The following is an 18,903-nucleotide window of genomic DNA, read 5'->3' as shown; positions in this document are numbered from 1 at the left end:
GTCGATAAAACGAGAATACCACTGTTCATTCATTCATTGTTTCAATTGACTGACAAAAGACAAATCACAAGTTGTTCAGCATGTTTGAGAAATCTTTCAGAAACAGGCAGGATAAAATCTTCATTCCCTTTATATGTAAATTGGATTTATTATGCCTCACAATGTGTCTATTCGCTGATATTGGTCACAGTATCTGGAAGGTGTGACCAGGAAGGTTGAGTAAGATAGGATGAGGTTGAGGAAGCTGACTTGTTGTGGTAACCCCTGAAGGGAAATGCCGAAAGTGAAGGCGTTTTTCTGTGAAACTGTCGTGTGCACACTTTGTTTTTGTGGAAGACTTATTGGTGACATTAAAAATACAAAGTTCCGGGTGCGAAAATTGACTGACGTTGCTTTGAAACACACCCCTTAAAACGTAGACAGGGTGGAAATCCTATCCTTTCCACCTAACGCCAACTAACTTTATCAGTTTTCACTAGTCCTACATCCTCGCCAGGCCTCTCTTGTTTACGCACATGTATTCTGCATTTGCTCTTCTTCCTTTTTCTCTCTGGCTCATTCCTTTACCTTCCAAACTTCTTCTATGTCAATCAATCATTTGCTAAAAAATATAATTTGAAATCAAAAGGAGATCATGGGGTTATATTCTCATCTCTTCAACAGTAAGAGGACAAATCTTTGTGTAAATTATTATTTATTTGAAACTATTTCATGTTTCATTCATGAAGATATAATACGAATGACATATACCAACAGGTTCTGAAACAATGACGCACTAAACAGAGACACATTTGCCTTCACTTAAACCATTACTGTCTGAATGTTAGTCACATCATTCAACATCATTCAAAGGTGTATGGCATTTCAACAATGACTGGCAATAAATCACTTTTGGATTTTGTTTTTGAAGCTTATCAACAAAGTCATACCGCAACCTTATTAAAAAAAAACATGCTGTAGTAGTTTAGAAAACAACACAAGGATTAATAAATATGATTTTATTAGTGACCTAAATGTGTCCATTAAATCATACAGTGCTGGTATTCATAAATACCCATCAAATATTTGAGTGAGTAAGAAATAGAAATGGTATTGTTTTGTAAGCCAAAACATTCCATTTCCTTGTGTTGTTGCATACAAACACAATCCCTTAATCTGATTAAAACCAACGTCACTCATAACTACAAAGCCTAAATATACCCAAGATATCAATAATGTTTTCAGCCTTTGCACAGATTCTCCTGCCTTGGAAAATGTTCCCTCATTTCATCAACATCTTGAAGTTTATCACCAAAGACATGAAGCACTAAGTCGAGTCAACACCTCGTCTGGAGTCTTTTAAGCGTGTTTCAGTGACGCAGAAGTCACACTTAGTATCGCAACAATATTCCTCTACTGTAGCATCGGATGTCAGTACTGACAGAAGACAAGACCTTTGTTAGGAAGCTAATGTTCATCTGTGTAAACCAGATGGTGCATATTTGTACTCGCAGATTTAAGGCAGAACTAAGAGCCTTCTTTGGGGATTCAGAAGTTTCTTTTAAACACGGCTGGTGGTCAGTGTTGACAGGTCAAAGGGCGTTAAGGCCGCTCCCTTCAGACTCTTTCAGTTCTTTCAACAACACGCCTTCCTTTGAGATGACATCATCATCCACAGCCTTCAGAGATATATCCTTGCTTTTGGAGTGGCCTTGTTTCCTTTCAGACCTTTGGGCCGAAACACAAATAGAATTAGTACGGGGTGTGAAAACTGTAGCGGTAAAACGTTGTGCTACAGCAGTGTGATCCAATTGCCTTGTAACTCAAAGGCTAACTTACCACTTTTCCTCCACATCCTGTATAGTGTCAGGTAAATGCATGTCTAGTGTTTCAGGCAGGAAGAGGGCGAAGCCCGCCGCCAACACCGCCGCACCTCCATACACTATGCTGGGAAGTGCCGGGAATATCTGGAAACAGAGGTGAGTGGCATGAGTCCCAGTGGTGGTGGGGATGGTGAAGAGACGAGGATGCGTTTCCATCACCTCGTCCAGAATGAGAACAGCCGGCGCCGCCATGCTTCCGATCCTGGCCATTGTGGACACCAGACCCATCCCGGTCTGCCTGAAACCAGAAAGAACCATTGGATAAACTGAAGCTTCAGTGTAAATAGTAAGACCATCTCATGGTGTAACAACATAAAGAACTCTGACCGGGGACCTTTAAACCAGCTGCTCACCTGACCACCGTTGGGTAGAGTTCTCCGGTGTACAAGTAGACTGTGGTGAACGACGAGGAGGTGAAGGCTTTCCCGAGACACGCCAGGGTGGTCCTGAGAGTCTGCATGGCTGAGGGTGGCAGCAGAGTGAGGCTATGCTGGGATGCAAATCTAAAGCTCCATTTAAGGTTCAGTTCTCTTGGGCTGTGTTGCCCCTTAAGAGAGAAAGATCGCCCACATTTTCACCATATTGATGTTTGAAGTTATCGAGTGTATACACTTGAAAGTATTAACCCCATCATGAGGGACCGAATACTGTCAGACTAGATCCTGTTCATAAACAACGGTGTGAAAGGCGCCTTTGTGTTTTCACGTTACCTGTCGGGACAAAGATGTTGGCAAAGATAACAAGGGCCGACATGAACAGACACAACGCCTGAGTCCGTCTCCTCCCAATATAGCTCAGCAGTCCCAGAGCCATCAGCTTGGCAGGAAAGTCGACAGCTCCGAAGATGATTTGCATCAGGTAGATACTGACCTGGACAGAAGAAGCAATGGATGAAGCTGTTACGCAGTGTAGGAGCTCATGTTTAGACGCTTACCCCAAACTTCTGTAGGTCCATCGCCACCCCATAGTAGGCAAAGCTGGTGGAGAACCTGTGAGTGGACATATATCATTCAATAGACGGGCGCAAAACCCGAAAGTATCTGCTGAGGAGATACTGGACACAGAAGACCAGAAGAACAGAACCCTAGCTAGAGGTCGGATCAGTGACCAAAGGCGTATTTTCCTTACCAGACTACGGTGAGACAGACGGAAATGCGTCTCATCCCCGGAGTCTTCAGCAGGTCGACCACTGTGAAGGTGGTACGACAGGCTTCTATCTCTTTATGCATGTGGGAATGTAGAACCTGCAGGTCACATGGGTAAAATTGCAGTCTGCGAGTCAGCAGAGAATCCACTTGTCTTTAGGGACAAAGAACTTCATCAAATGTTTATTTCAAAAGAACAATGTGACATCCTCAATTCTAGCAGTAGTTTTCCCAGAGAGATTTCAGAGGCTCTGGTCTGGGGGATGTTTTTTAATGCTGTTTATTTACTTACTGCAATGGAGCAACTCAAACTTCACCATCAATAGGAACAAAAGAATCGCATCCTCCTGAACAGCTCACCTCCACTGTTATTTTCTTGGCAGATTCTGGTTTTCCGTTAAATTTTGCAACTCTTCTGAGACTTTTCAGAGCATCTTCAGACCTCTTGCGAAGGACCAACCACCGGGCGGATTCTGAGTACCACCTGACCACATAGATGATAAACACAAATAAAAGAATCTGAGCGAGAGCTTAGTGGTAATGGCTAGTATTTTAGTGACTAAACACCTCTGTTGAAGCCCAAAAAGGATCATCGCATCATTCCAGCTCAGTAACATGTATTGAACACACAACAGGAATCATGGCCTTGCCAGGGTTTGAGGGTCACACAGCCCGACACACTTGGCAGGAACCCTGCCACATGATCTTTCAGGTCAACCTGAAATACCTTCCTAGTTCATGCGAAACCAAACGTATTCCACAGAAGGGAATATAATCTGATGGCAACACAGACCAGCTGTAGCAGAAGGGGATGAAGAACGGCGCACAGACGACCAGCTGAAGCTTCCTCCAGTCCCTCAGCCAGTAGGCCAGACCAGCCAGGATCATCTGACCAAACGTGAAGAAGAAGGAGGACAGTGTGCCCACCAAAGTTCTGTTCTTGGTTGGTATCCACTCCATCTCTGAGGATGGAGAAGTTCAGTGGCCGCAGGAAGACAAACACAGAACAGACAGGGCAGCCCATACTCAAGGAGACTCCGTTGATGATAACCCCAGAGACTGCCATCCCCACCAGGAACCTCATAGCAGAGTAGGATGTGTAGGACGGAGCGAAGGCAGCGATGGTACCGACCACGGACATGTGTAGGTACGACCAGATGAGGATGGATCGTCGGCCAAACCTGAGACATACACACACACACACTGGCATTGGATGGTTATCCGACTTCATCAAGTGGGTTCATAAATGATCTGCCAGAACTGGTACCTGGTGAAGAAACTAGGCAGTGAGAATAAGCTCAACATCTCCAATACTTACAAGATGTAACTGGACCCCCTCTTCTTACCTGTCTGACAAGCCCCCATAAATGATGGCTCCGGCCAAAACCCCGCCCATGTAGATGGTCTGGATCATCTGTCTGAGAGGACGCAGACTGCAGACCAGGTCCCACTGCGAGACAGACACAGGCAAGGTCTTCCTCACGCAGCTGACAGAAGCACTTGCAGGTTACCTCAGAGACGGTGGTGGCGATAAACTCCGAGCGGTCGAACGTCCACCCGTCCACACATTCCTCAGTGGGCAGGTGACTGATGTTAGCGGAGCTGTTAGCTGCTAGCAGCTGCCATTGAGGCGTCACAAACCTGAGAAGAGGCAGTTTAGGCGATGTCAGTGGGGGCGATTTGGGTTCGAGTGTTACCTCCTGCAGCGGTCCAGTCGAGTTCCTGAAGCATCGAGCGGGATAAAGGCTTGCATGATGGCCATGTCGTCCTCCTAAAAAAGGCCGCAAACATCAGGTGAAGCCCGCCGCGCGCGGCCCGGTGGCGTGTTTACCTGGAGCCCTGACAGGTTGTAGGCACTGAGGTTGGCCGGGAGACTGCAGTGGTGGGACGGGATCCCTGAGACAAAGTTGTTCAGAAGATTCTGACTTGCCATCAACAGTCCCGGTAAACAGATGAGGGTCACGTGGCACCACTGGTACCTGCCAAATCCACCCACCTGGAGATGAGGGAGAACAGGATGCTGACTTAAACACCTCCGGCATCAACTCACAAGGCACTCACCTCCGGCATCTGACTCACCCACACATATTTGTATTTCTAACCCAGTGGGGACATTGTGAGGTTTCTCATTGACCTAACCCTTTCCCCAGCCTCTCGCCATAAACATAACCATCTAAAACAAATGGCTCACCTTAACCAGGGCTTTGAACCAAGCTTAAACCTAATTCTAATGACCCAGTTACTTTGAAGTCTTCATCCTCAAATTGAGGCTTAAGCGCATGGGGTCCTCCAAATGTCCCCACAAACTCATACAGGGTTTTGTCAAGAATTGGTCCCCACAAAGTAGGAAAAACAAGCCCAGCATCAGGCACACTTCCTGAACATCTTACACCACTACATGAGCGTCTTGCTACTTGCTTCACTTCAACATCACACACTCTTACCATGCATTGCTCCAACATCATGTATATCTACATCCTACGCTCCTTCATCCCCAATACTTCAACATGTAACTCAAAATTCTTGCTTGAATCCAATCTAAAGTCAAACTTACAGACGGCAGACTCTATTCCAAACAAACCATCCTTCAGCAGCACATCTCACCTGTAAGAAAATGACATCAATGCACACTGCATTTGAACATCACACACTTTCACTTGGTACATTTGCACCTCAAAAATCACACCTGCCGACTCCTGCACTCACATTGCTTCCCCCAGAAGGTTCCCGTCTCACCACAAGCTGCTACTGCGCTACACTCATCCAGATGCTCATCAAGCACACCTGCATTCCTTTGACACACTACACGCCACAGCATACAATGCACTAGTGCAGCACCCACTTCGCCCTCAGTCGTGTTCTAGATCCATGCAATTTGCAACTCTGTAGCTGCTCATCCTCTCTTGCAACACATGCCAGGGTCGACAATGAGGTGAAAACCGTCTGGCTATATGAGGATTTTGAGACAAAAATATTGTGAAAAAAACACACAATTTAAAGAGAGGTTGAGTTCAAACAGAGGTATGTTGAGATGGTTTTGGAATGGCCAGTGGCTCCAGTCACTCACCTCGTCCAGCAGATCGGAGAAACCCATCTCTGCCTCCGGATGAACGACTTGAGAACTCTTACAGATGAATCAATTCTAAAACTCAAGTGTCATTTTCCGCTGCAGCTCTGTCCCCGTGCAGAAGTTCTTTTCCATCCACTGAACCTGGGAGCCAAAAAAAAAAACAGAATAGACTTGTCGCTGTGGACGGCTGGAGCCCGGTCTGGTGAGACGTCTTAAAAGATTAGAGGTTCTGCAACACAACAAACTCACAGCTGCAGGTGGACAGACAGAGAAGGAGTTCTCTGCCGCTGGTGTCCCCACTGGCTCCGAGTGACTCCGGACTCTGTTGTTCTTGGCTTTACTCTGCCTTCTTATCGGTTAATGGTTCACTGCACGCACAGACTAGGGTGTATCAACAACTGAATTATCAGAACATCATAGCTTTAGGTTCCTTTTGACAATTCACCGCAGTCTGGTTGGCTCAGGTGAGGACATGATCCAATCCAACATTATTCCTGAGAGTATGGTTCTGTCATGCGCTTTATTCCCCATGTGATGTCCAAGAAAACGCCAAACCAGGACTGCACTCAGGAATTGAACTTCCTGTGAGTTAGTTCAGATTTTACGTACCTTTACTTTGTGATGCTGAAGCTAACTTGTCAGGGGGCAATTGACATGGACACTGACTCGTGTGACTTGCAGCTATAATAAGTAGGAGACGTGTTCCTGCACCAGAGTGGAGGCACAGTCTAGTCGAATCATCTTGGCCTCATTTCAATGTTGAACTCTGAGTGAGGAGCTTGGTACAGAACCAGGAGAGACCTGCCAGGTTTGACTGTCCACCACATGAGTAATACCACCACTGACTGACAGGTGTGTCCGTACCTTGGGGAGTCTTCCATTGAAGACAGCTGACTCTGCACTTTGTTTGTTGTCATGTTCTCGACACTTGCCGAGATGGCGGGTCTGGAATTTGTCCGACTGAGTTTGAGGCAACAAACAACTCGGCGGGTGCCGAGTCAGGCGACCGCAGCGACACGAGTCGCGTGGACTCGTGAGCCGACGCACACGTTCAGCTCTTCGGTGGATCACACTGTGTCAGCCAAGTGTGTGCGAAGACCCTCCGACACCCTCAACTCTGACCTCACATCACTCATTGACAGGCGTCTGTCAGAAGGTCAAATTGATGTTTAACAAGTCACTTCTTGTCCTTCAGTTTTTAAATATAGGACACAGATCGTTCCAGTCGTCCCTCACGGGTCACCGATGTTCATCTCCAAGTAACTCAGTTGTTTTCTTGAGATATTAAAATTGAAAAGGCATGAAGCTGCACACCGGTCACGATTACTTCTTTTCTCCACTGACTATTTTTTATTAATGGACTTAAACTTTAAATTCATGTTGAGCACACAATTCATTATTGGAAAATATGGCATTGTCCTGACATATAGGGGTTGATATCGACTACGTTTGAATAAACAAACCTCAAAAACCATCATGTATTACTATTATTTGGTCAATATTTCTCCACAGTATTTCTCTGACAAAACATGCGCTTCAGCTCGACTTCATAACATCTACAAAAGCTGCATATTGTGGTGATCATGCATGGCTTTTAGGCTGCTGGCAAGGGAATGGGCGGGTAATAGGTTGGTTTGTTTATTTTATTTCAGGGACTCCAGTCTCATAAAGAGTAACACACATGTTGGAACTTGTCTGAGTCAGAGTGAAACAGCACATTCTGTGTTTGGTGACTTGAGGTCTTAATCAGTAATTGCACTTGTGAGTGAGAGGAAATGTGTGTTTTGGTGTAGAACATTGACGGAACATGGCGATGCTGGCCGATCATTGCTGTCACAGTTAACAAGTCACCCGACCTCCTATTTTCCACACGTGAACAATCCAAATATGACGGCAGGACCTTGCTTATTTATGCAGCTCAGGGTGCGACGTTTTTAACCTGGTAGAGGAAAAGATGGCAGGCAAAAAAAAAAAACACTTCAATTTTTAAAAAATCATTTAATGAAATGGACTAAAAGAGACAGCAGAAAAATCCAGCTGTCTACTTGTGATGAGGTCACGTAGTGTTAGACACAGACATATATGCACACACTTGATAAAAAAATAAAAATACTCATGGATTAAAACCAAAATGTCCGTACAGACACTAAGTTTGTAATACTGGCCGGTTCAAGTCCTGAAGTTCTACAACGTGGAGAGAAACTCTTTCACCTGCGGAGCAGACAATGGTCGGATGAGTGGAGCCCCGGAAACCTCCAGGGGGCCTGACAGGAAGCAGGATCTCACCTTGTCTAAAATGGCTTCCTGTTTGATCCGGTCATTCTTGAAGTCGTCGTCCACGTTGATGGTGAGAATGGGGACATCGTTCAGGTAGTCGAAGTCCAACCTGTGAGAGTTCAGTCAATGGCTGAGTGTGACGCGGCACCTGAATGTCTCTACAGCGAGTTTCAACTGTCCGCACGACAACAAAAGAAGCCACGCACCTCATGCTGCGGTGAAAGAGCCAGGACTCGTGTTTGAAGTGGAGCTGCTCCAGGTACTCCAGGGGAATCCCCTGCTCCTCCTCCCGGCCGCGGTGGAGCAGTCGCTGCATGCAGCGCTGGAGAGCCAGAGACGTGGTGAGCCAGGGCGCCACACGGGTCAGAGACAGCTGCAGCTAGCCAGGGCACTCACCTGTGGCGGCGCTCTGAGGTAGATGATGGCGTCGAGGGCGAGGTCCGATTCAAACTGGCCCAGTAACCAGGTGTGCCAGTCCTGATAGACACTCCACTCCGTCTCAGTCAGGTTCCCGCAATCAAAGAGGTTCGACGCAAACACGTACCTGAACACAAGTCGGTTAGAAGATGCCAACACCTCACACCACCACATGACCTGATGTGCTCACCTGTCGGAGTAAACAGATCTTTCGTAGAACTGAACCGGGCTCTCCGCCTGCTGAAGTTTGACCGACGGACTCTGAAGCTGAGTTCGGACTCTGCTGAGGCAGGCGTAACTCTGAGAGACGGACAGGTGAGCGAGGGTGAGACACGCGTACGAACAGCACTGAAGAGAGGGGAGTGGTCTACCTGGAAGGTGTACGACCAGCGGCTGGGTTTGTCGTAGAGCATCTGCAGCAGGTTCCCGCCGCTCTTCTGAGAGGAACTTAGCTCCTGCAGGACACAGTCGGGATTTAATTCTGAAGACAGACATCTCGTCTCCGCAGCAAAGAGGTGCGGCGCCCTCACCTGGAAGACATCGTCGCTCTCATTTTGGACGTTGCACCATTTCCCAATGGGCTCAGGAATCACCTCCCACTCCTCCGAAGCCCCCTGGAGGAGACGTACAAACGTGGACTTCCCTGCAGCTGAGAAGCAGACAGACACAAGACAAGCCGAGTTGGGTGAGATATAAGGGCTGTAAAACATGGGAGACAGTCCTGAGAGGCATCTGTGAGACACTCAAACGTCAATGACGCAGACTCATGTGACATCATGGATGGGTGTAGAAAGAGTGCAAGACACAAGACAGCTTCTCAAACACAGATGAAGAACCATAACGCATATGCTATTCGTATTTGGCGCCATCCAGCTGCGCGCAGGCGGGACACACTCAAACGGCCCGAGACGTTCAGATATCAGCCGACCAAAACAAATGACCGCAGATAACCGATCGATGACCCAGGCGCGGGACCCATCAGCGCCAGGATCAGAACCCGGGTTTATACTCTGGAACAATGAACTCACCGATGTTTCCCTCGATGGAAATCTTCTTGTGGCGACGGCAGAAACTTCCGGTCGGGCTGGCGGGAAGTCGGCACAGTCTCTTCGGTGGCGTCGCCATTTGCATTCAATTTGTTTTCTTTCTTCCTCTTTTTTGTTTGTTTGTTTGTTCTCCGCGCGAGCAAACACGAGCGACCAGCTGCAGTTAAAATCCCCCGCCTGACTGTACTTCCGTTTCCGGGGGCGGGGTTAACTATTCAAGCGCCAACAGGAGGTCTCGCGCTGTATTTGTTCCGCTCCGACTCGGAATATGAATCCGCCACTTTATACCTAAAAATAATTATAAAAGAATTTAATTTCAAAGCGCAATCAAAGGAACTATCACTTTATTGATATTTGGCTTCCATAAAACCTTTTTTATTTTCACTATATTATTTTCCAAGACAGCTGGATTATAATCGTGAGACTATTTGTGACGAAAGTGAATAACATGCTCTCTTCAAAGTAGACTGAAGCTCAATGAAAACTCCTACTTTTATAATGTTACACAAGTCATTTTGAATCAAGTTCAACCCAAGGATGTCTCACTCTGCTGCTGCACTCTTCATGTTTCAAATCACAAGCCAAAATAAAGACAGACAATTGTTGGGCAAAAATCAGTTTTATATAAAAGTTGAGCCGGTGAGATGTGATATCATGTTCATAAAAAAATACAATAACGTAAAATACAAGAATCTTTTTTTTTTCTCCTCGAGCAAACGTTCAAGTCGGTGATGAAATGAAAAAGGCACTAAATGTACAAACGTTCCAGTTTAAGACGAGCGACAGAAGACTCACAGGTTGAACAGGTGTAGTGCAGAGATTGACAACGATTATTTACCACCGAAAACTTAAAAACACTTCTTTTCAAAACAAGTGTTTAGAGACAAACCCACAGGCAGTTGTCACTCCGACAGCAAGACGGCAAGCCGCGGTACAGTCGGCGCAAAAACTCAGAATTTATCGATTCAACCAGAATGATGTTTCATTTTTTCACAACTGTGTCAAAACAGGACAAGTTTTAGCCTCTGATCAAAATGACACAATGATCAAAGTCCTCACAACAGAAATGAGGTAATTTTGTTGCAGAGTCAGAGGGTGCTCGACTGAATACTTAGCAACAAATCGATTTAACCCTGGATTTATGGCAAACCTTGTGGTTACATGGCAGTAATCTGTGCGTGTGTGTGTGTGCTTCTCGATTCATGGTTGGAACTTCGATAAAGCGTAAAACAACAATGACAAAATTAGGAAAGAATGCTACTAGCTAGCAGCACCACTCTGGAAGTAGCACCATTAGTTTGGGCTCAGTTGCACTTTGCCATCATGCAAGGCTTAACAAACACATCATGTCTGTCAAGGACACCTCACAAATAGGGAATCACGTTTCGTAATGTGTCATTAACACGTACAACACCAGACGATTCAGCGGATTGATAGATTTTTTTTCTTCTTACTTCGTGCAACTTGAGCCAAAGGCGGTGATGATAGGCAACAGACGAATCCTCAATTGGCTGAGAAATTATCACGAGCTAACTCGGTACATACAAATAATGACCCGCCATAAATGTTTTGGGCATCTGGTGAGGGCGCCTCCTTTTGGAGGCGTTTAAGGAACGGCCGGCTGGGAGGAGACCAAGGGATTGACCCAGGACCAGGTGGAGAGGTTATATCTCCTCACTGGCCTGGGAACGTTGCCCAGGCGACTGCCATTCCCCGCATTTTTTTGGGGGGGCACAACTTTTTTCTCTGACATATTGCAAACAAACAGTGCGCTGAGCTGGGATCTACTGATTTCCAGTTATATTCAAATGACCATTGTGTCACTTTGAGTAGAAGTTAAAACCATTTACAACAAATAATCCAGATTCCAACTTCCCCCCGACCACGTTCTCCTACTCTCTTAGGATCCAGAATGATCCGATCTGGAATGATGTACAGTACAATGGCATGAGCAGGGAATCACAAGTGAAGTAAGAGACATTTTCCACATAAATTCTCAACGAAAAAAATAAGTTTTGGTTCTTAAATGCATCATGTAACCAGAGTTTGGAATGTTCTTAAAGCATAGGAAAATAAAACGCTAATATCAGTGACATTTTGGCCCAAAAAAGACAAAGAGCTTCATACAAAAAGATACTTGGATATGAGTGTTAGTATTGATGTGTAATGTTCAATTATTCCGTTTGTTCGACTCCCACATACACTACGTTTCGCTTCAGTGGACCTTTTTTTTCTTTTTTTTTTTTCCTTTTTTTTCCTCAAAATATATTAAGAGTTGAAAATATTAATTTCCAGCTAGCAGCTCATCTCAAAGGAATCACAAACACATTTCCACACAACAAAACTTTTGACAAAAATAGTTGAAAAATGGTCCATTGAAGAGAAAGGGGAGATTTTGCTTCTTTCTTTTAGAGTAACCAAGTACCACGACGACATGCCCGAAGTTTACACAACGTTTACAGTAGAACAACGACAAACAGCTCACTAGCTGGCGTTTGTTAGCGACATCAGAATTCACTGCATGCAGATGACGTTAAAAACAGCGACAAGTTGCACCAGCGAAGATTCCAGCACGACCCAGACTTGAGAGGAAGTTCGGGGGAACAAAAATATACACTTTTAAAAGTCACAAATACATCTGCCAACATAAAAAGGGCTCGCCTTCTACTTCAAAGAATGTCTGTGTTCAAATGGCAATCAGGTGGTTTGCGCTAAAGTTGCCAACGCATCACAACTTTACTTCTATTCTACTGTGTTCAAACCTCATCAACTAACTTCTATTTTGTCTCATTAAAATGGAAGAATCTTTTGATGGTGGCCAGTAAATATTAGTGGCAAAATACTAAAGTGGTTTTCAAATCATAGGTGCTGTCAAGCTTCAGCACATGATGCAATAACAAAACGTGGATATCAAAACATGCTGACAAACCTGTGGCAGAGTGCAATAAAGCGAATTCTGGCACAAACATGCCAACTACTATAATAGTGAACGCTTGGAGACGGAAATCCATATGACCCCAGGTCAATGTAGCCGTCTGGTGACTGTGTCAGTATTGTGTTTGGCTATTTAACACCCAGTTCCCTCAGAAATGGAAAAATACTTTGCTGTTTCAGTGAAAAGTTCCTCCGCTGGTGCAAGAGTGTCATGGTGCCACAAACATTTGAATATTAAATATCGCAACTACTAGAACGTGTGGAATGATTCTTTCGTCTCCGACACCTGCCGGGGCATATTTTTTTTAAGCACACTAGACGATATCTTTTACTTGCACAGCATCATGCGTCTTCAGATGAAGCCCCCCCCCAAGCAGTCGGTGGAGGTCTGGTACTTTATTTTGAGTTGGTTCTGGTCCGGTTTCTGGTTAGTTTTTGCGGATGTCGGCGTAGACCACCGGCTCCATCTTCTGTAACGGATTTGAGCTCTTGACGCCCGAGTGATCCAGCTGGGCGTATATCACCGGGCCCTGAACGCAACACAGAGACAGACAATGAGAACATGTCGCTCACACACTTCTGTTTGCAGGTGTCAACCCGATCTATTCCTGTAGAACAAACAGGGGGTCACTGCCTTGCTCAAGAGGAACCTTTCAGGATTGTCTCAGTATGATTGTAGTCGCAGAGTAGGAGGAAAGAAATGCTGTTTTCATTATTTACAAGTACAATAAGGAAGTGAAAGCAGCGGTTTCCGGTGATGGAAGCAGCAGAATTTCATCACTTGTAGCGCTGCCTGGAGTATTTCCTGGTTGGAGTAGTCACGTGGCACGTGAGTTAATAGACTTAATGACGTTCTGAGGAGAGTCCGCCACAGGAGGTAAACAACAGCATCCACAGAGTGACAGACCCTCAGTGAAGAACACAGAGTCTGCAGACGTCTCGGAGGCTCAGGGGCTCCAGGACTTCCTACCTGCAGGGGCCCCGAGGGGCTGGTGGCCCGGGAACTCTCCATACTGGATTCCTGCTTCTTCCTGGGCTGAGCAACCTGAGAGTTGACGCTGTCCAGAGAAGTGCAGCTGGTGTGGGTACAGGTTTGGTGGCGATGAGACAAAAACAGAAGAATGAGATGAAAGCATGGAACACATGGAAGGAGCCGGAGGAGTGACGTGTGGAGGGCATCTAGAGGTCGTTTGATGACTGTTCTAACTCAATTCGCATTTGCTTCATGTTGCAACATTAACAGCGAACAGAGGTCCATAAATTACCCTCTGGATTGTTGTGGGCGGAGGGAGGAAACCAGAGTGTCTGCTTTCAACTATGCAATATGCAAATTCAGTGGAAATGTTCTTATCCAGTTAAGGTATGATTATTTTTAACCGTTTCAAAACACGACTGCTGGTTTTGCGTATTGAAACAATAAAACTACACTGAAGTCACTCCTCCTACAAAAAGGGACATATAGAATGAAAGTGACATTTATTTGAAATGTTCAACTTAAGAAAAAATCCAACATGTTTTCTTTCTGCCAAGGAAGCAGGGAAGCGGTGAAGGAGGAAGATGAGGATGAGCAGACAGAAGTGGGAAGTGAGTGGAACGACAATAAGACATGCCACCAAACGAAAACCCCAGTCAGTCACCACTCTTGTAAACCCAGTCCGAACAAACGTGCAGTCGTCCATGTGTCAGCCATGAGGATCAGTTGTCGGTGAAAGCAAGGTGTTAACATGCCAGAAGCTCAGGGTGGAGCAGGTTCATTAGATTGATGCAAACACCTTCGTAATGTAAAGTTAAAAGTGACAGTGAGAATGTAAAGGGGCTAAACTGAAGCTGAATCTATGAATTAGTTTAGGAGTTTTGGACCTGGAAGAAAGAGCAGGTTCGTGTCTCACATGACTTCAGGAGAAAGCACACCTACCCTTCATAGTCGTAGCGGCTCTGTCGATACTTCATAGCCATACAAGCGCCAGCCGCTATCAGCACCAGCAGCACCAAGCCGCCCAACACGCCACCGATGATGATGGTGGGGTTGGTGGAAGGGAGCGATTCTGGAAAGACAGCCGACATGTCGCTTCACAAACTTTACTTCTTTTGACATGCAACTGAATCCGAAGCCCAAGCTTTAGTTTTGTCATTGTTTTGTCTTTTTTTTTTACTACGTTTGTTCCAACAGTAAGAAGGACATTTTTGAGATGTCTGACTTTCATGACCTTCATTTGTCCTCTGTAGCAACAAGAATCAAATTTTGATATGAATTTTAATAGGTTTCTTCAATTTCTGAAACACCATTTTTCATAACTCCTCCAGGATTTTTGGGAGGCGTATTGAAACTTCCTTGACTCAGGTGTCCTCGATCCTACCCCACAGCCACTCACATAACACTTGTCATATCCGCAACTGACATTTCCAGTCAACAAGCACGCATTCTTGGGAACAACAGGAGCTCTGTGGCAACAAGCGTTTTGGCACCGAAGAGCAACAGCAGATGTAATTGCAGCTTCGCCAAAGCATTAATGGTCTGTCACACAGGGGGTCACATGACAGGCTCTACTACAACTGCGCACACTGGACATCAAAGTATTCAAGGAGGGGTGTAGTAGAGGAGAAGTGTCAAGTTTCAGACAGCTCCGAGCTACACGTGAGCGACAGAACATGACCCGGTGGATCCATAACATGAGTGTGGGGAAGTGGAAGGAAACAAGTCGTCACTTGTACACACTCACTGATGACAAAAACGGAAGAATGCGGCAGATTGAAGCTCTGATTCATCTCCACAACTACACGGTCACATGAGAAAAAGCATCTGCTCCCTTCACTCTACAGATTTTGAGCACTCACCTTTTGGAACCACCCGCAGCTCGATCCGCGCCGTAGTTCCTGTAACGTCGGGGGGATTCTTCACATCACACAAGAAGGTTCCGTTGTCACTGAACTGGATGGGGAAGATCTGAATGGAGGCGTCTCTCTTGTTGATGTCTCCGACAAACTGCACACGGTCTTTGAACTCAGTTTCGCCCAGGTATTGATTAGCGTTGAAGAAGTAGAAAATCTGGAGGAAGGAGGAGGTTCAAGTTGGCGTCAAGTGATGAGGTGGGTGTCATATCGTACCTCAAGTCAAGTAGTGTTCTCTCACTTCATCAGCTCATGCACTCACCACTTTTGGATTTCTGTAGAACTCACTATCTGGTTGACGGGACTCGAAGGTCCAAGTTAACACAGGGCTGTTGGCAGTGACCGCCACGCTGGACCTGAAGGTGCACTTGAGAACAGCAGCAGTCCCATTGACCACTACCACCTCCGGGTCGGCGTAGATTTCAATCGCCAGCGAAGGTTTACTGACTGAAAGAAAACCATGATTCAAAATTCTCAATCTCTCAATTCACAGAAATTGGCCTCAGACTTGGTTGAAAGGTGAAAACAAAAGACAACCAAAGAATACAGTATATATCCATATGGTGACTACCATATGAAATAATGTGGGATCAACATCTTTATTTGGGTCAGGGCTTTTCACTTAAGGGGCAAATCACATAGCCAGAACAGTTTAGAAGCTCTGCTGTGATGCTGCAGTGATCCTGGCTCTCGCATGACTCACTGTGGCGGAATTCTACCACCGAGAGTGGCGAAACTCAAAACAGACCTCTTATAGGACTGAATAAGACTCTTATCTTAAACATTAACAAGCATGCAACCACGGAAACGCTGGAGGATTGCATTGACAACTATTTATATGGTCTGAAAAAGAAAACGGATCATCACCTCCGTAAGTCAGTGAGAATGCACGTACATATTATCAGGCCTATGTCCAGCAGTACTAGGACATTGTAGCCATAGAAGATGTTTGGGACTTCAGTAAAGATCAAACTGATACGACCACAATAGAACAGAGACTTAAAATTTAAAACCCTTATGGATAATACGGACACAACTGCACCTGGGCTTGCTGACAGGCCTAAACTAGAACATCAGGACGTTGGAGGACACCGTCGTCTCACAGCTGCAACACACATTTTCTCAAATAAATCGTTTCTCAACCCGCAATTCTGTCAAATTAAATATCTCAGATACACATCTCAGAATATTAGGCAATCATGTACCAGTCAACCTGAAACAGATGTACCTCCTCCGGTATTTTTGCATCACTGCTCTGGGAAACTGCTAGAGCAGTACTGTGTGGCAAAACAATCCCCTATCACACATAAAAAGACAATCAGTAGGAAAGGATTTACAGAGAAATTGGAATGAATGATATAGACAATCCAACAAATCAATACCAACAATGTTAATATTAGTTCTAAATTACAGCTCAGCGTCAAATAATATAAAAAAATCTTCACAAATCTTTCAACACTTGTGGTCAAACAATACACAAAGACTTGAATCTTGAATACATGAGAATGAAAATGCACTGCCTAAGCTCTTGAAACACTGTAGTTTCATGATTCTGATAACTGCAGTCATCTTTGTCCTCGTGTGCCTTCACATATAAACTCGTAGGGTGCACTCCAACATGAGTCACGTTTATTACATGTTTGTAACATTTATCTCCTCACGAAATGACCTGCTTCAGTTCTAAGCATAGATAAAACACACCCAACAAAAGTCACAGGTAAAGAGGAACTGTGGATTAAAAACGATAATCTTCACCTAAACATAAACACGTTGACTTTTGTTCGCAAAGCTGCTCACGACTCCAAAAACAAACAAATCACTTCCACGTTTGAGTTCATTTTCTAAACAAATATTTGTTTCCACACAGATAGATGGAGACACATACCATACAGTGGATCAATAGGTGTTACTCGGCTTGAAATAAAGGCACAGATTTGGTGGATCAAGAGACTGTATGGTGTTAGTAGGGCGACGTGAACGCAACATCTCCCGCAGAGGAGCGATTCCGAATTCTCTGGGCGGTAGCCTCCGACAGCTTCAGCCCTCTCCTCCTTCCAGTACATTTGACAGCCGTTTAAATAATACCGTGCATGCTGAATTGTAAGGACAGTGATTTTGAGGTTGCTTAAGCATTACCAATTCGATTTGTATCGTCTTTGAATTGGTATGTCGGATGTGGTGTTAAAGGGCGACATAAATGAACAGAGTTTGGTTCGAGGAGAGAGCGAAAACATCGACCTGGGAGCTAACGACACATTTGAAGGGATAGAAACACAAATGTCATCCCTGGCTTCGCTGGACACTCACCGGAGAGAAGAAATAACGAAAATTCCACAAACAAAATGCGCCTGGTGATGAAATTCAGCCGTTTTTGCTCCATTCTGTTGATCACAACACGACTCTGCCTTTTTTCCTCCTTGTATCCCGAGCTCGTTCTTCTTCCCGTGAGGACGCAGCAGCCAGAGGCCAAACGCGCAGTGTCGCCCCCCGCAGGTCGGATGGAGAAATGCGCCTCTAGTGTTGACAGAACCTCCGACGGAGATTTAGCAGGACTCTGGGCAGAGACACCAACCCTCGCACACAGGCGAGCAAAGACCAGGCTGCACTCGAGCTGAAATGCAGGAGGGAAAAAACAGGGGGATGGTGGCGGTTTGCATCCATTGTGGACCAAATGAAAGCATCCGAAACAGAGCTGCTTCCTCTCATTTTGGTTCAACCTTTCATTGATGCAGTGCCTCTGGTTAAACGTCCCTCCTGTCATGAGGAGTATGATTCTGACTCGAATGAAAGACAGGGTTGTCTGATCCAATGGAGCACTGACGGCTTCTCTCTTGTTTATTTAAGACGAAGCCAACTAGTCACGGTGGTTGACCAAGCGTCAACATTTGTTTATCATGATGTCAGCCAAGTGCAGACAACCATTTGTCTAACATTGAGAAACAACTTTGTATAGCATTGTATAGTCAAGTTTGGCAGCGAACAGGGAGCAGACTACGGAACCTCCACCGCCACGAATAAGCCTTTGAAGTTTTAAATATATTCTCATCTAGAGAGTAGGAATTCATGCACTGAAAATCGGATGAAATGAAGCTTACCTGCTCTCATTTGGGTCCCTGCGCTTCCAAAGAGAGTCAGTCATCAAGTGACACACAGAGACGCTTCTGAAGCTTAATCATAACTGGCACACTTTATGACTTCATACCATAAAAGGCAGAGACATTAAAGATTGGGTCAGGTTGGCACAGGCAGAGAAATTCTGTATT

At 45.3% G+C, this 18,903-nt stretch overlaps 3 protein-coding genes across 4 annotated transcripts; all 3 read right to left on the bottom strand.

The window, feature by feature from the left end:
• Positions 1-690: 690 nt before the first annotated feature.
• Positions 691-6,428, bottom strand: oatx (organic anion transporter X). The gene is made up of 16 exons (XM_053847407.1): positions 6,327-6,428; positions 6,075-6,218; positions 4,839-5,003; positions 4,705-4,778; positions 4,519-4,648; positions 4,354-4,457; positions 4,034-4,188; positions 3,801-3,969; positions 3,368-3,491; positions 2,991-3,106; positions 2,797-2,851; positions 2,573-2,732; positions 2,216-2,324; positions 2,022-2,100; positions 1,819-1,946; positions 691-1,707 (listed from the first exon to the last, which is right to left on the bottom strand). Exons 2-16 carry the CDS (start codon positions 6,099-6,101, stop codon positions 1,572-1,574), a joined length of 1,731 nt encoding a protein of 576 aa, XP_053703382.1. The 5' UTR covers positions 6,102-6,218; positions 6,327-6,428; the 3' UTR covers positions 691-1,571.
• A 1,704-nt stretch (positions 6,429-8,132) lies between these two features.
• Positions 8,133-10,009, bottom strand: zgc:110540 (deoxynucleoside kinase). Its single transcript, XM_053846714.1, has 8 exons — positions 9,800-10,009; positions 9,302-9,420; positions 9,143-9,226; positions 8,962-9,071; positions 8,751-8,898; positions 8,561-8,676; positions 8,364-8,463; positions 8,133-8,288 (listed from the first exon to the last, which is right to left on the bottom strand). The coding sequence occupies exons 1-8, from the start codon at positions 9,900-9,902 to the stop codon at positions 8,262-8,264; spliced, it is 807 nt and encodes a 268-aa protein (XP_053702689.1). The 5' UTR covers positions 9,903-10,009; the 3' UTR covers positions 8,133-8,261.
• A 408-nt stretch (positions 10,010-10,417) lies between these two features.
• Positions 10,418-18,874, bottom strand: mpzl1l (myelin protein zero-like 1 like). 2 transcript variants are annotated; one of them, XM_053846713.1, is made up of 6 exons: positions 18,736-18,874; positions 15,903-16,087; positions 15,587-15,797; positions 14,667-14,796; positions 13,722-13,827; positions 10,418-13,281 (listed from the first exon to the last, which is right to left on the bottom strand). In XM_053846713.1, exons 1-6 carry the CDS (start codon positions 18,743-18,745, stop codon positions 13,180-13,182), a joined length of 744 nt encoding a protein of 247 aa, XP_053702688.1. In that variant the 5' UTR covers positions 18,746-18,874; the 3' UTR covers positions 10,418-13,179. The 2 variants fall into 2 exon arrangements, with proteins under 2 accessions (XP_053702688.1, XP_053702687.1); XM_053846712.1 differs by lacking the exon at positions 18,736-18,874 and adding an exon at positions 17,948-18,091.
• Positions 18,875-18,903: the final 29 nt, after the last annotated feature.

This window comes from Synchiropus splendidus, chromosome 17, assembly GCF_027744825.2.
Source record: "Synchiropus splendidus isolate RoL2022-P1 chromosome 17, RoL_Sspl_1.0, whole genome shotgun sequence".
In the NCBI taxonomy this organism is placed as follows: domain Eukaryota; kingdom Metazoa; phylum Chordata; class Actinopteri; order Syngnathiformes; family Callionymidae; genus Synchiropus; species Synchiropus splendidus.
The sequence above is the reverse complement of the archived record's forward strand: the minus strand, read 5'-3'. Positions and strand labels throughout refer to the sequence as shown.

What these genes read in the sequence shown, in the direction of transcription:
- mpzl1l (XM_053846712.1), bottom strand. Translation starts at nt 18,020, where the DNA reads ATGGAGCAAAAACGGCTGAATTTCATCACCAGGCGCATTTTGTTTGTG. An exon ending in TCTACAGAAATCCAAAAGTG is followed by an intron (nt 15,798 to 15,902) that starts GTGAGTGCATGA and finishes TCCTTCCTCCAG; the next exon opens with ATTTTCTACTTCTTCAACGC. An exon ending in AGCCGCTACGACTATGAAGG is followed by an intron (nt 13,828 to 14,666) that starts GTAGGTGTGCTT and finishes TACCCACACCAG; the next exon opens with CTGCACTTCTCTGGACAGCG.
- zgc:110540 (XM_053846714.1), bottom strand. Translation starts at nt 9,902, where the DNA reads ATGCAAATGGCGACGCCACCGAAGAGACTGTGCCGACTTCCCGCCAGC. An exon ending in AGATCTGTTTACTCCGACAG is followed by an intron (nt 8,899 to 8,961) that starts GTGAGCACATCA and finishes ACTTGTGTTCAG; the next exon opens with GTACGTGTTTGCGTCGAACC. An exon ending in CTCTTTCACCGCAGCATGAG is followed by an intron (nt 8,464 to 8,560) that starts GTGCGTGGCTTC and finishes GAACTCTCACAG; the next exon opens with GTTGGACTTCGACTACCTGA.
- oatx (XM_053847407.1), bottom strand. Translation starts at nt 6,101, where the DNA reads ATGGGTTTCTCCGATCTGCTGGACGAG. An exon ending in ATCCCCTTCTGCTACAGCTG is followed by an intron (nt 3,492 to 3,800) that starts GTCTGTGTTGCC and finishes CTATGTGGTCAG; the next exon opens with GTGGTACTCAGAATCCGCCC. An exon ending in CAGGATGTGGAGGAAAAGTG is followed by an intron (nt 1,708 to 1,818) that starts GTAAGTTAGCCT and finishes TTCGGCCCAAAG; the next exon opens with GTCTGAAAGGAAACAAGGCC.